This window comes from Heloderma suspectum, chromosome 2 (assembly GCF_057233095.1).
Source record: "Heloderma suspectum isolate Gila_16-S chromosome 2, 16-S_ref, whole genome shotgun sequence".
Lineage (NCBI taxonomy): Eukaryota > Metazoa > Chordata > Lepidosauria > Squamata > Helodermatidae > Heloderma > Heloderma suspectum.
This window is the reverse complement of record NC_139459.1, coordinates 44,365,528-44,377,984: the sequence shown is the minus strand read 5'-3', so window position 1 is coordinate 44,377,984 and position 12,457 is coordinate 44,365,528. Positions and strand designations below refer to the sequence as shown.

Sequence of the window (12,457 nt, the reverse complement as noted above, 5' to 3'; positions counted from 1 at the left end):
ATGGAGGAATGGCAGTGAAATCGCCTCCATCCTCCTCTCACCCTGCTTGGCAGTGCATACGATAGGTGAAGGGCTCTGAACTTGAAGGCTTCTGTCTATTGGAAGTGCAGCCCATACAGTTGCTCATTTACTGGGCTAAAGATCAACTCTTTAAAAAGTGATATTTCTTCTGATATAGAAAACTGGCGTGTACTGTAAATTTCTTTTCCCAAATAAAAAGTGGTGGGTTGTATTTGTGAACAAAAGAGTAGAACAGAGTTTGAAAAGAGGATGCAATATAAATGGGAGCGAATTATATATCTCTAAAGAAAATGTTGGGAAAAAAGAGTAAAAGGTTAGATCCAGACTTAATCATATTTCGAATGGACCTACTGAAATCAATGGGACTCAAATTATTCCTAAATTAAATCCCATTGATTTCAATGGGTCTTCTATAAGTATGACTAAGTCTGGGCCTAACCCCAAAACTAAGATTAATACCTCCTGATTTTCAAATAAGTATATATATAATGAAAATGTAACATTCTATTCTAATCGGTTAAGACATTAATACTCCTATTATCTCAATGCATGGTGTGATCAACAGTGGTATTCAGGTTTGTGCGGCTTTCTCGTCCCTCCACTGACCATATGTAGAATGGACCACAGGTAGAAACCTGCAGATGTTTGGATATGGGACTTCGCTTATCCTGGCTATACAACCTACTAAAGAAAACAGGATGAAATATCCAGCGTAAGGAATTCCCTATGTTCAACATTCCATTTTTAATTATACCTTATACATCTGTTTAGAAGAGCAGGGAGGAATCACTGAAAACTTGAGGCCTATTCTCATTATCACTGCACAAAGAGGTTGAAAAGAGGGTGTCGCATCTGAACAAGACATATCTGTTGCTTTGACTATTTCCATATGCTTTAGAAAACAAAATTTATAAACATTCACTTTGTCTATCATTTAGAATGGGTTCGTTTTCCTTGAATGCAGCTGAGCGCCCACTAACTAAGCCACAGTGTATTGACAAGTTAACATAGACCTATTCTTCTGATAATCCAAATGATTTAGATAACTGAATAGTTATATTAATGAGATAATACTATACCACTGGAAATTCATCTTCCAAGAACTAAACAAACATTAATCCTCACAAATCTATTTCAGGGCAAAGGAATAGTTCTTAGACTTCTTCTGCCCATAGACCTTCTTTCAAAATTTTAGACCTTTTACACATTCCTACCTGCAGAGCACTCTGACAGATCAGGCAAGACCAACTCATTTTCTAATGCTGGCTTCTTTCTTCCTCTATCTTCTGGGTTTATTTCTATTAAGCCATAACAGTTAAGTATAAACAACCAAGAATCTTGTGGCACCTTAAAGACCAGTAAGTTTATTATGGCATAAGCTTTCATGGACTGCAACCACTTCATCCAGGAAAGCCTACGCCACAATAAATTTGTTAATCTATACAGTGTCACAAGAATCTTTGTTATTTTTGCTGCAACAGACAACACAACTACCCCTCTGGATTCTGTTAAATGTATCTGCATCAGTTGACTCACTCCAATCAACCAAGGCAGCCATCCTTTGGGTGACTCAGTACATAGCCTTGCAGTTTAATTAATGGTGCTGCTACAGAATGTCATGGCAGTGACAATCTCTTTTGACCTATTCCCATATTCATTGTACTCCACCCCGGCTGGCTCCTTTCAGCACATTAGAAAACTGGTTTTGGGAACTGCTGAGGTAGATAACTCCTTCAGTACTACACATAATGAAGCACCACACTTGCAATGCCATATCAAATTCCATTTACCAATTTATGAGTGAGAGGTTTTAGACTTGTGAAAGATGTCAATATGCCAACTAGTACAATTTGGAAAGACTGGTTTACAGGCTTCTGCAAAGTTCCATGCTTGCTTTTCTGTCTTCTTTTATTTAAGTATGCTTCATCTACCATGAAAGGTACAAGCAGATTTCCTATCAGTTGATGGCTACAGGATATCATGTTTTTTATATGAATTTGACCTTTATATTTTGCAAGAACTGAACAATATCAAGAACCATGTTTTGAAAACTAGCAGAAACTACATTGCATTTTAATACAATATAGAGTGGCGCTTATGATCTTCATTAGCATTACCACCAAAACGTACGTGCACAGCATGATTTCCCACTGGTAATTATGACAAATTAAACACACACATCCCGCTTACCTTCGCGCAAAAGAAAAGTGGGCTGAGGCACTAGGAGAGAAATTTCGAGGGCTGTCTTGAGGACTGCTCCCTGTTGGGAAAACAAGAGTAAAATATGAGGAATAGAATCTTTAATGAAAAGCTCCACACAGTCACGAGTCTCAGTGAGAAGCCCTGATAAATCCAATTTTGCTCTGATTTATGATGATGACTAATTGATTTAATATGAATTGTGCTTTATAACAATGTAATCCTCAAGTTTTATTCCACCCATGTAACTGGACTTATCTACTCATCCAAGTTGTGTAGCAACTGTCACTGGATGAGCAGTCCTTATAGCCAAGCCCAAGAACATACAGTCTAAAGTGCTAGCACAAGCAGTCTCTTTTCTCACTATAAAGTCTAAGTGGCCACTACTCTTTAAATACCCAGGGTGAAACAAAAGAACAGCACATATAATTATGGAACTTCTATCCAAGGAACTATGGAACTCTCTCCGTATGGCACATTCTGTCCGTTTTGAAGAGGCTCCCAAAGGTCATGCTGGGAGACTGTAGCTCCACTCTGTGGTGTTGCTGCACACTACCATCTTCTCTCCTATGCTGTTTAACATCTGCAGAAAACTACTGAGAAGGATCATCTGGGAACTTTCAGGGAATAGCATCAGTACACTTAAGTTATCCAGCTCTTTTTCTCATTTCTACCAGACCGTAGAAAGGCAGTGGAAGTTTTGAACTAGTATCTGAGCTCAGTGATGGACAAAAAGAAGTACTATTGCTTAAGCCTCAGGCCTGGAGTTTGGATACCAAGCTGCGTCTTGATGGTTGCTGTGGCTAAGACAATGGCCTGGTTTGCATGATCACATCTGCCAGTCGTGTGCTCAAAATTACCCTCACCAAGCACAGCTTCTATGTCGTTCGAACCCAGTGAGGGTGGCTCGTTGGGTTGGTTAAAAATCCACTCAGACCCCATGGCCTGTCGTAGGGTTGTGGGGTGATTTGTTAAACACCACAACAAGCCACCCTTGTTCGGTTCAGACAACACAAGAAGCCACTGCAGTGTGTGTGTGGGGGGGTGGATTGGCAACCTTGTACCTGTGGGCAGCACAACTATGGCGCTGTGGTGATCATGTGAACCAGATTAGAGTTTTCACAGTTGAGGCTGATTCATCAGCTGCAACTGTTCCTGGGGAAAATGATCTAGCCACATTAATCCATGCCCTAGTAAAATCCAGATAGACCATAATGCACTCTGTCTCTCATTGCTTTTAAAGTGTGTTCAGAAACTGCAACCAATGTAAAATGGGTCCTGTATCCACATGCACCTACCTGGACCTCTTCTAAGGCCCTTCTCTGGGTACCCCCACTGAGAGAAGCATACTGGGGGAAAGGGTATTTTCCATGGTGGCACTTGACTATGGAATGCCAGAGAAGCTCACTTAGCACCTACCTCGATTTCATTTTGGCACCAGGCAAAGATGTTTTTACTTTCTCAGATCTGCTCATCTTATGTGCCTCATGATTTTATGCTGCTTCTGTGTTTTAGTTTATTATGTATTTTTAATTTAGTTTCATTATTTCATTATAGGGCAGCATATACATAGCTAAAATAAGTAAATAAAATTGACCTGCCAGGTTATTAACTGGAACAGGCCACTTGGAGCACAAAGCTGATTTTTTAAATAACTACACTGGCTTTGAGTTGGTTTCTGGAACCAATTCAAAGTGGTGGTCACAACTAAAACTAAATGGATCAGTACAACCAGAGATATGTCGGTATACCACCAGAAGATGGTCAAAATGCTACTGGGGAGGAACAGAGAATAAGTTCAACTAGCCCCAGATGCGATGACGCAGCTAGCTCAAAGCCGAAAGGATGGCTAGTGGCCGACAGTGCTGGTGGTGAATGACGAATCCGATGTTCTAAAGATCAACACACCATAGGAACCTGGAATGTAAGATCTATGAGCCAGGACAAATTGGATGTGGTTACTGGGAGACGTCAAGATTAAATATAGACATTTGGGGTGTCAGTGAACTGAAATGGACTGGAATGGGCCACTTCACATCAGATGACCACCAGATCTACTACTGTGGACAAGAGGACCACAGAAGAAATGGAGTAGCCTTCATAATTAATAATAAAGTGGCTAAAGCAGTGCTTGGATACAGTCCACAAAATGATAGAATGATCTGAATTCGAATTCAGGGTAACCCATTTAACATCACAGTGATCCAAATATATGCCCCAACCACAGATGCTGAAGAAGCAGAAGTAGATCAGTTCTATGAGGATCCGCAGCACCTACTGGATAATATGCCAAAAAGAGATGTTATTTTCATTACAGGAGACTGGAATGCTAAGGTGGGTAGTGAAACGACACCTGGAATTACGGGCAAGCATGGTCTGGGAGAACAAAATGAAGCAGGACATAGGCTGATAGAATTTTGCCAAGACAACTCACTGTGCATAACAAACACTCTCTTCCAACAACCTAAAAGACAACTTAATACATGGACTTCCCCAGATGCTCGACACCAAAATCAGATTGACTACATCCTTTGTAGCCAAAGTGGCGGACATCTATACAGTCGGTAAAAACAAGACCTGGAGCTGACTGTAGTTCAGATCACAAACTTCTTATTGCACAATTTAGAATCAGACTAAAGAGAATAGGGAAGACCCACAGATCAGTTAGATATGAGCTCACTAATATTCCTAATGAATATGCAGTGGAGGTGAAGAACAGATTTAAGGGACTAGATTTAGTAGATAGGGTCCCGGAAGAACCATGGAAAGAAGTTTGCGACATTGTTCAGGAGGCGGCAACAAAAAACGTCCCAAAGAAAAAGAAAACCAAGAAGGCAAGATGGCTGTCTGCTGAGACACTGGAAGTAGCCCAAGAAAGAAGGAAAGCAAAAGGCAACAGTGATAGGGGGAGATATGCCCAATTAAATGAAAATTCCAGAGGTTAGCCAGAAGGGATAAGGAATTATTTTTAAACAAGCAATGCGTGGAAGCGGAAGAAGATAACAGAATAGGAAGGACAAGAGACCTCTTCCAGAAAATCAGAAACATCGGAGGTAAATTCCAGGCAAAAATGGGTATGATCAAAAACAAAGATGGCAAGGACCTAACAGAAGCAGAAGAGATCAAGAAAAGGTGGCAAGAATATACAGAAGATCTGTATAGGAAGGATAATAATATCGGGGATAGATCTGACGGTGTGGTCAGTGAGTTAGAGCCAGACATCCTGAAGAGTGAGGTTGAATGGGCCTGAAGAAGCATTGCTAATAACAAGGCAGCAGGAGACGACGGTATCCCAGCTGAACTGTTTAAAATCTTGCAAGATGATGCTGTCAAGATGATGCATGCCATATGCCAGCAAATTTGGAAAACACAAGAATGGCCAACAGATTGGAAAAAATCAACTTATACCCCCACACCAAAAAAGGGAAACACTAAAGAATGTTCAAACTATCGAACAGTGGCACTTATTTCACATGCCAGTAAGGTAATGCTCCAGATCCTGCAAGGTAGACTCCAGCAATTCATGGAACGAGAATTGCCAGATGTACAAGCTGGGTTTAGAAAGGGCAGAGGAACTAGAGACCAAGTTGCCAATATCCGCTGGATAATGGAGAAAGCCAGGGAGTTTCAGGAAAACATCTATTTCTGTTTTATTGACTATTCTAAAGCCTTTGACTGTGTGGATCATAACAAATGGTGGCAAGTTCTTGGTGGTATGAGGATACCAAGTCATCCTGTCTGCCTCCTGTCTGCATCCAGTCATCCTGTCTGCAACCCTGCCTTATATCTGTATAACGACCAAGAACCAACGGTAAGAAGAGACCACGGAACAACGGACTGGTTTAAGATTGGGAAAGAAGTATGGCAGAGTTGTATACTCTCACCCTACCTATTCAACCTGTACGCAGAACACATCATGTGACGTGCTGGGCTTGATGAAGCAAAGGCTGGAGTTAAAATTGCTGGAAGAAACATTAACAATCTCACATGTGCAGATGATAACACTTTGATGGCTGAAAGTGAGGAGGAGTTGAGGAACCTTATGACGAAGGTGAAAGAAGAAAGTGCAAAAGCTGGGTTGCAGTTAAACCTCAAAAAAAAAACAACAAGATTATGGCAACCAGCTTGATTGATAACTAGCAAATAGAGGGAGAAAACGTGGAGGCAGTGACAGACTTTGTCTTTCTAGGCATAAAGATTACTGCAGCCAGGAAATCAGAAGACGTTCACTTCTTGGGAGGAGAGCAATGACAAATCTTGATAAAATAGTGAAGAGCAGAGACATCACACTGACAACAAAGGTCCGCATAGTTCAAGCAATGGTATTCCCCGTAGTAACCTATGGCTGCGAGAGCTGGACTGTAAGGAAGGCTGAGCGAAGGAAGGTAGATGCTTTTGAACTGTGGTGCTGGAGGAAAATTCTGAGAGTGCCTTGGACTGCAAGCGCCTTGGACTGCAAGAAGATCAAACCAGTCCATACTCCAGCAAATAAAGCCAGACTGCTCACTTGAGGGAAGGATATTAAAGGCAAAACTGAAGTACTTTGGCCACATAATGAGAAGGCAGGATACCCCGGAGAAGATGCTGATGCTAGGGAAAGTGGAAGGCAAAAGGAAGAGGGGCCGACCAAGGGCAAGATGGATGGATGATATTCTGGACGTGACGGACTCAACCTTGGGGGAGCTGGGGGTGGCGACAGCTGACAAGAAGCTCTGGCGTGGGCTGGTCCATGAAGTCACGAAGAGTCAGAAGTGATTACGTGAATAAACAACAAGTTCCATTTCACTTTGAGCCATATATGTACTTCAATGACATATATGTAAGTTAGGGATAATCACCTGAAAACAGAAAAAAAATCTGTGGGAAAATAAAGCATTGGGGGGAAAAAATCTCTTTTGGTAAATTTTCCACCCAACATCACTGAGGGCAATTTCCCTTTCCCACAGCCCTCCGAAACTGGTCTGGAGGGCTGGGAAACCCACCAGCACAGATTTTCAGGTGGCACGGAGGTCTGCAGGAAGAGAGGGAGAAATTCCCATTGTGCTTGTGGATGCCTGCTAATGTGATGCTGGATAATAACTGATTGATTTTCTTTTATAGTTAGTTACCTTGATTCCATCAGTAATGAAAATCAATTTTAGTACTGAGCTGTAAGAAAGCCCATACCATATTGCACACTGAACTGACTTGTTTGAGTAATTGTGTCTCACACAGACACAAAGAAAACCGAGAGACAACAGGGAAAAGACTCATACTGCTCTGGAATTAAGGTGTGGTATTCCGGAAAAGATTACATCTGGAGTTCTATCTATGACCTTCATCACTCGCATTATTTCTCTCAGTACTTGTCTACCTATCTGCAAGTCAATACCTGAGAAATTTTCAAATGAAAACCAGTGCCAGATAATTCTCTGCCCATATGTGTACTGCTTGCTTATTACTCAAACCCTGCCATTTCCAGGGATTTGCTGGCTGTTGTATGCTTTAGGCTTCAGGTATTTCATATGCTGTTTAGACTACTACTGACATTTCTGGCCTTATAAAGTAAACCTGATTGGTGGAGTCAGGCGTTATACAGATAATTAACACTATGATCTCCAGGGAGAGGTTAAAACTGAGTACGTTAATAAGCAAGCATTTCAAAACAATACTGTATTTAATGATAATATACAGAGAAGCTCATTGCATACAACTATTGTTAAAAAATAAATAGCTTCAGAAATCCTGAATAACTAAAGGTTATTACTGCATTTTAGTACCTATTTATGAAACAAGAATTTTTGATGTACTGACATCCTATTAGTGCTGAGGGAGTTTGAGATTAATTATAATATGCTCTTCTAAATTCCAGATGGATTATAAACTCACAGCCTCAGTTGGAAACCTTGTTGTCACTACTTAACAGCTGCCTTAAATGGTCTCAGCATTTATCATCATATCGACAGATTATACCAGGATACATTCTAATGTCCTCTTTTATTATTTTGTAGTAATCTGGTGATAAAATCAGGAGTTTTATGGTTTAGGCTACTTTCCAAGGAGTTGTACTTTCCATAGTTTGACTCTGGACTGCAACTGATTATGCAGCCTGACAGGAAAATAATTTTCCAAGAAACTGCCAGATAATTTATCTGGGAAAACATTTAGGAATAAAACATTTAGGAATTGTTGAAGAAAGACCTGCAAAAGCTTCATCTATCATAGATCATCCCAGAAGATGAGAGCTCAGCTACAAGAAACAGCTTGCTATCTCTTAAACCTGGTTGTCTGCAAATAAAGAAAATATTAACCTTTCACTAAAAGGTCTTGTGGAGTAGCGGCTGGCTTGCTTTTAAGAAATCCGTAACTCTGAATCTGCAATTCAATATCTCTGAGCCCACACTGGGAGAGTTTAGGGAAATTTGACATACAAAAATGTAGATGGCTAGCAGGACAGTACTGGTATTTCTTTTTATTACATATTGCATTTGGCCTATACAAAGTCTTTGGATGCAAGGAAGTATATAGAACATGACTGGAAAAGATTCCAGATAGCTAATCGGACAGATGCATATGAAATATTTGTTCAATACCATGGAAAACTACCAGCTAAATAATTGAAGCTGGCTCCTAACAATGGTTTTTCCATTTCTAGTTTGAAGCTTTTATGCACATAAAATGCTCATCTCACGCAATTCAATATGAAGGAATGAGTGGCAGCAACGTCATACAGAAATATATTTAAGCAAAGAATGCAATCTTTATGCACCAACAGAAAACATGAAGACAGCAAAAGAAACAAGAAAATAACATTTATGGTTGCAATTTCAATCTGACTGGATTAGGATATAGCTTCAATGAAAATAGAATACTTTATAAACTACACATTGATTCCCTACAAATCTTTCTAAAGATAACCAAATCAGAATCTATCTGTAGAACCAAAGTATACACAAGAAAAAATGCTTGCAGTTCAGGAACTGCCATTTTTCTATCGCTATACACTTAAAAACAAAAATTGCAGTGTATACTTGAAAATATATTTTAAAGTTTTGAAGCCCTACATGGACTGGGATCTAGAGAAACACCTGTTTCTTCATCAACCTGACCATAAACTAGGGCTGTGCACCACTTTGGTTCTGGATCTGAATTCCGAACCAGAACGGGGTGATTTGGACTGAATCAAATTGGATCTGGATCAGTCCGAAGCAGTCTGAAGTGGGTCGGATCAATCCAAATTGCTTCAGACCGATCCAGATGATTCTGAAGGCCAGACAGCCTGGCTGGGAAATGTAACAATTTGCTTAAGATTAGGGAGGGGAGGGGAGGGGAGGGAGAAGTTGGGAGGGGGGAACAGAGCCTTGGCAAGTGATATCTCCAGGTGCCAAAAGGGCGGAACATTTAACCCAGCAGTCTCCAATCACAGTGGTGGAGGAGGGGTTGTACATAACAGAAGGTTCTGCTTTCATTTCCTAGTGTGAAAGAGTTGGTAGAAGGAGAGTTCTTCATTACTGGATTGTGCTAGTGCAGCAGTTCCCAGTACCTACCCAACCCTTCTCAGTTCCATTTCTTAGTCTTCCCCTTCCCTTAAATCCTTCTTTCAGATTCTTTAATATGCGCGCGCGCACACACACACACACACACACACACACACTTTCTCTTCTAGTTGTTAGACTTCAGTTTGTTTCCCTGCTTTGTTTACTGTTTGTCCTTTGGCTTCCCACCCCCACCTCACCCTTCTCAATTACTATTTCTTCCCTTCCCATTTTTCAACTCTTCATCTATATTCTTACATATATTTAAAAAACCTTTTCTGTTAGACTTTATATAGTTAGTGTTATCTCCCTTCTCCCACTCCTTAACTTGTGTAGGTAGTTTTTTCTTTCTGTATCTGCTTTTCTTTTGGTCGTGTGTGTGTGTAAGTTTTTGAGGAAACTTTATGCATGGTTAGCACAAAAGCCACTGGACCTAACTGTCTGAAATTTGGCAGGTTCAGTCACCTCCATAGGGGCTGTCATGTCTCCAAATCGCATGTATTTATCATAAAAACTAAAACAGTTATAGCCGTTTCTGTTTTCCAATACAAGTCAATGGGAAAATGTAAAATCTGAATAATTGGGATTTCCGAACCTTGCTTTGGATCCAGAGTCCAAAGTAGGTCGGATCAGGTCCAAAGCAGTCCAAAGCAGATTGGGGCCAAATCTGAAACTCCGAATTGGCCTCCAGCGTGGGTTGGGGGGGTCCATGCACAGCCCTACTATAAACTGTGGTTATTGACAGAAACCCTTCTCTGGTGCCCCTAAGCTGGTTACAGGCGAGAGGACCTTCTCTGTTGTGACTCCTTGCTTATGGAACTCCCTCCAGACAGTATGTTTGGCACCCACAATAATGTGTTCTTGGCACTCAGTGACCATGTAATTTTCCCAGGATTTTATACTTAAGGACTCTTACTGTTGAAATTTATTGCTGCTTTGACTCATTTGTTATTTTTGGTATTTTATTTTATTTGTATGTTTTTATTGGAAACCATCTTAAGAGTTACTGGAGGGCCATATAGACATTTAAAATATTGATAATGATGATATTTACTGACATTGTGTTAACTGATTAATTCTTGAATTGATTAAGTGGCAATTCTCCACTTAAATATATATTAAATCTGACAGCACTGTGGTCACTGTTTCCAACTGATTCGACAACACCCACATCTCGCACTAGATCCTGGGTGGCACCATTTAGGGTTAAATCCAGGGCTGCCTCCCTTCTGGTCAGTTCTATGACCAACTGTTCTAGGGTACCGTTGTATAGGACATCGAGAAATTTAACCTCTTCGTTGTGACTGGAACATGCATGTATCCAGTCAATGTGAGGGTAACTAAAGTTACCAATTATTAAAACACTCCCCCGTTTGAATGCCTCCCTGATTTCATTTTCCATCTCAAGATCACCCTGAGTGTTCTGGTCTGGGGGACAATATCATGTTCCTAGTACTAAATTACTTTTGGACCCTGGTGTTGTCATTCACAGCACTTCTGTGGAGGAGTCTGCCCCTTTTAGGATTTCTAGTTTGCTTGTCACAAAGAAGAAAAATATAGATTTTTAATTTAAGTTTTCCAAGATGATGTGATGTGAGGTAAGAAAGACCGTAGCAAATACCAGAGAAGCGGTAATGTTTGTAAGTATATATTCATTATCTGTTAAACAGCATTACTCTGGTGTGATTTCGGTGTCATTTTAACATGAATTTTAGTTGTTAAAAGTTTTAATATTATTAGGTAACCTCAGGATTTTTCAATTTGAGAGGCATATACGTTTTTGAATAAATCAAAATTGATAGAAGGTGGAGGTTATTGACTATGAGAATCTGAAAGAAGAACATTGAAACACCATTAATCATTCTCTGCATAGAAAATGTAACGTGTGAAATGGTCCTTGGAGCTGACTTTCATGAGTAAAAAATTAGAGCTGTCATCTCGAAGAGCTCTCATTTTCTAACGTTCCTTCTAGACCTCCACATTTTACTTACCCGCTTAATATGCAAAAATAAGGCGATGTTACCCATGCATGAATTTTTTAAAGTATTTTAAATATCTGATGATGCTATTAAATAAGCACACCAGGTAACTATTTCTGTGTGAAAGAGATTAAGAAACCTTTACTAGTTAATATATACAAATTGCACATTTGTAATTGTTTTATAAAAAACATTTTTCTAGGAGTCTCACTAGCTATACTTTTTCTGCAGTCTGCTGCCAGCATTAAATGAGGCACCTACCATTTGAAGCTCCCCAGACACTCTCTCCCTTTCAAGAACCTTATGAGAGTCCTGGAGGGTAGTTTCCACTTTACAAGGAGTCACTAGAGATGGAGAAATTGTGCCAGCATAAACACTATTTTTATTATAGCACAAGTAAGTTTACCATCTTCATCAACAAGCTGCCCATTTGTTTAAAATCCTATTACGATTATTTGAAGGGAAAGGGAGGTTTGTTATAATTACCACCCACTGCAAATATCCTCGTCTTGGGCAAGATTCTTGAGAAGATCTGGGTGAGCACCTGACGGGACCAGTTTATCTTGACACATTTCAATCTGGCTTCAGGCCTAGGTTTGGCACTGCAATGGCCTTGGTCGCCAATTACCTTCGCCAAGAGAGAAGATAGGGGGAGTCCAGTCCTTTTGATTCTCCTGGACCTGATCATGCTATCCTGCTAGATTGACTCTGTGGGTTTGGGGCATGATGGAATGGTGGCTCCCC

At 40.3% G+C, this 12,457-nt stretch overlaps 1 protein-coding gene across 1 annotated transcript in view; it reads right to left on the bottom strand.

Annotated features, from left to right (window-relative positions):
- Positions 1-12,457, bottom strand: part of MAST4 (microtubule associated serine/threonine kinase family member 4) — a 373,102-nt gene that overhangs the window by 93,387 nt on the left and 267,258 nt on the right. Inside the window, exon 6 of the mRNA XM_084833380.1 lies at positions 2,212-2,281. Within this exon, the coding sequence (XP_084689506.1) occupies positions 2,212-2,281 (70 nt within the window). The remainder of the gene's footprint in view (positions 1-2,211; positions 2,282-12,457) is intronic.